Genomic DNA, 3044 nt, shown 5'->3' with positions numbered 1-3044 from the left:
TAAAATTCTATTGGAAATATAGATTCAGACATTTCGCAAACTCTGATGCCGAGGTCAAAGGGGTCCATGCTCTCTGCCGCATGCAACGCATCTTGGCAGTCATGGATATGATCGGAAAATATTCGAAAGATCAGAAGATTCGTCAGAGACAAAGACTCCACAAGCGCATCCACAATTATAACAGATAGAAGAAACTGAATTGTTAAGTTATTCATTAAAAATTATTTTATTTCAGAGAAAATTGGAAATATCAGTAAAAAAATTGTTGTAAAATGTAGATTTTTACTATTGCCGAGAATTTAATTATTCTATATCAAATGATGATCAAGATATAGTGTATCAGCTAAACCACCATGGTTTGTATTGACTGATCCGATGATAATTCTTATCTTAAAGTAGAAAGTGGAGCAGAAATCGATTTGGAAACTGCATTCGTCCGATCTGGAGCAATATTTTGTTTTGTTGAAACTAAGCAGCCTATTTTACTGTCGAAGCCATTTTGGCACCTCCTTTATTATCAAGCGCCTGATAATAGTAGATTGTGTTTCCATTTTGAATGTAACAACCCTCAAGACATCCATTACATCCCCAGCATACATCAGAGAGGAATGTATAAATATTGAAATTATTTTTTTGACAAATATTTCCACATCCACTATTCAAAATTTGAAGGAATGTATTGTAATATTTTGTGTAACACGGATTTGATAGTTTGTTTATCACACACTGATTGAGTCCATATGTTTTTGGATCATAGTTTCGATAATCTTCGCAAAGTTGACATAAATCATAATAAATTTTACTCTTGCATCCACAACAACAATTACACGAATCTGCAACTTCTTGAATCAATTGATTCAATTTGTCATCGGTATATTTATTACACATAACCGACTGGCATATTGGTTGATCAGGCTGTCTAATTGGTTCTATTTTATCTTGACCAAATACCTATTTATATTGGCAGAAAGACAAAATTAATTTAAATTCAGTATCAAACTCAAACCATTCACTTACCTTGTGCACAATGGCCAAAGATGTTAAAATCAATATAAAACGAATCATCATTCGTAGGAGTTACTCACAGTTCAAGGGAATTACTACTCTGCTTTTAACCAAGAAAATGTTCTGCTTTTATTCATTTTTAAAACAGTTTCGTTCCAATGCAATAAAATAAAATAATATCATTTATCCAGATAAGTGCGAATAATAAGAGTTTTGATTTTGAACACATTGCACTCATGTGTGACGCATTCAATGAAACACCTTTGTTTGCTCTAAAATATTCAATTTCATGCAACTTTCGATCAAAATAAATGTGTTGAGACATTAAAACATCTGCAAATGCAATTAAATGAAGTTCATATTGAGCGCGGGAGAATGTATTTAATGCACTTGCATCATTTAATATTAAGAAATTAACGAATAAACAGAATTCGTTCGAGAATTCATAATTTTAGACCCGTTTTAGCTCTCGTTTAGTATTTAATGACAGTTCATTCACATTTCAAGTGAATAACTTCTCGTTGCTTTCAAAATTGTAAATCAACAAATATATATTTTAGATATCGATTAATTATCCATAATTCTCATCACAACAACCTGTAATTTTTTCATTGCGACATAAAATTCTATTCTTATCTTCGGTTATTGCGCTGAATTATGTCATGTTTATTTTTCTTCTTAAAACTAGACAATTATCTGTTTCGTGGGTCTTGTTCAAACTCCAACTAGTAACTAGTAACCATACTACTTGCAAAATTAAATTGCATTTAATTAAAAAAAATGTTCTGAAATATCTTATGCGATTCATTCACTTTGTTTCGGTTTTTTTATCCTAATTTTAATAATTTTGCGATTTTCGATTTTTTTATTTGTGAGGCCAATAAATTTTGAATGGAAAATTAGCGATAGTTTTTTTTTTCTTTTTCGTGATTTGTTCAACTTAAATTTAAATTTAAATTGAATGAGTAAATTCGTTTGTTTTGATCAGTACTGGCCACCACCAAATTCGATGAACCCAAGGAGGTCCTAGCAAAATACATAACCGAGTCAAACGCTGAGAATACTGAGGTTCAAATTTTATCATTTAAAAAGGATCAAAACCCGCATGGCCGTGGATATCAAAGGGACCGAAACAATTTTCGAAATTTTCACCCAAGCGGCGGAAACAATTATTACACCAACAACTGTAACAACAGGGGACAATTCAGGGGACGCTCAAGGGGCCGTGGACGCGGTAATTCCAACAATTATCGCCAGCAAAATGGCAACCGCTCAAGAAACGTAAGAATGATTACGGAAAACTCCGAGGCCCCGCCAGAGGAGCGGGGCCAGAGCTCAGTAACAATTCACGAAATAGCGAATTAAACACTGAAATGGAGATGTCACAAATTACAATCTTCAGTATAAAACTCAATATTAAAGATTTCATTATACTTTTTACAGACTTCTCAGAAAAACCATTAACTTTCATTATTGGCACCCAGGCAGATATCTCAATAGACAAATCAAACATAATTCTAAACAATCCATTTATTAATAAATATGATATAGTAAATATAATAATCGGTGTGACTGACGGAACAGTTGACAGCTTGGATACTACCCAAACTAATCTCCATTTCGATGACATAAAAATTAACTCTAAATTTCATATCGTAAACGAAAACTTTCCGATACCATCCGATGGTATGATTGGCAAGGATTTTATTCAGAACAATTTTTGCAAATTAGACTACTTTGATATGAACTTCTCTATTAGATACGAAAATAATGAAATGAAAATTTCATTGCAATTCCTCCCAGGAGTGAAGTTTTCAGATGTTTCAAAATTGGAAATTTCATCAAAACTTGTGTGGTCGAATTTTACCAGGAATTTTCGCTGCATCAACTATTGCATACGACGATAATTCAATTATCAGAGTACTCAATACCACTTTACATCATCAACTATTTCAAACAAAATAAATAATCAAACTAATCTATCTGATAATCGTATTTTTTCATTCAAAAACGACCCAAAATCTGACGCTAGAACTGAA

At 32.3% G+C, this 3044-nt stretch overlaps 1 protein-coding gene across 1 annotated transcript; it reads right to left on the bottom strand.

Annotated features, from left to right (window-relative positions):
* Nucleotides 1–297: 297 nt before the first annotated feature.
* Nucleotides 298–1103, bottom strand: LOC116351706. The gene is made up of 2 exons (XM_031783839.1): nucleotides 1018–1103; nucleotides 298–951 (listed from the first exon to the last, which is right to left on the bottom strand). The coding sequence occupies exons 1-2, from the start codon at nucleotides 1066–1068 to the stop codon at nucleotides 478–480; spliced, it is 525 nt and encodes a 174-aa protein (XP_031639699.1). The 5' UTR covers nucleotides 1069–1103; the 3' UTR covers nucleotides 298–477.
* Nucleotides 1104–3044: the final 1941 nt, after the last annotated feature.

The sequence above is a fragment of the Contarinia nasturtii genome, unplaced genomic scaffold, assembly GCF_009176525.2.
Source record: "Contarinia nasturtii isolate CC-2019 unplaced genomic scaffold, AAFC_CNas_1.1 Cnas_scaffold_6104, whole genome shotgun sequence".
Lineage (NCBI taxonomy): Eukaryota > Metazoa > Arthropoda > Insecta > Diptera > Cecidomyiidae > Contarinia > Contarinia nasturtii.
This window is presented reverse-complemented; position numbering and strand designations above follow the sequence as displayed.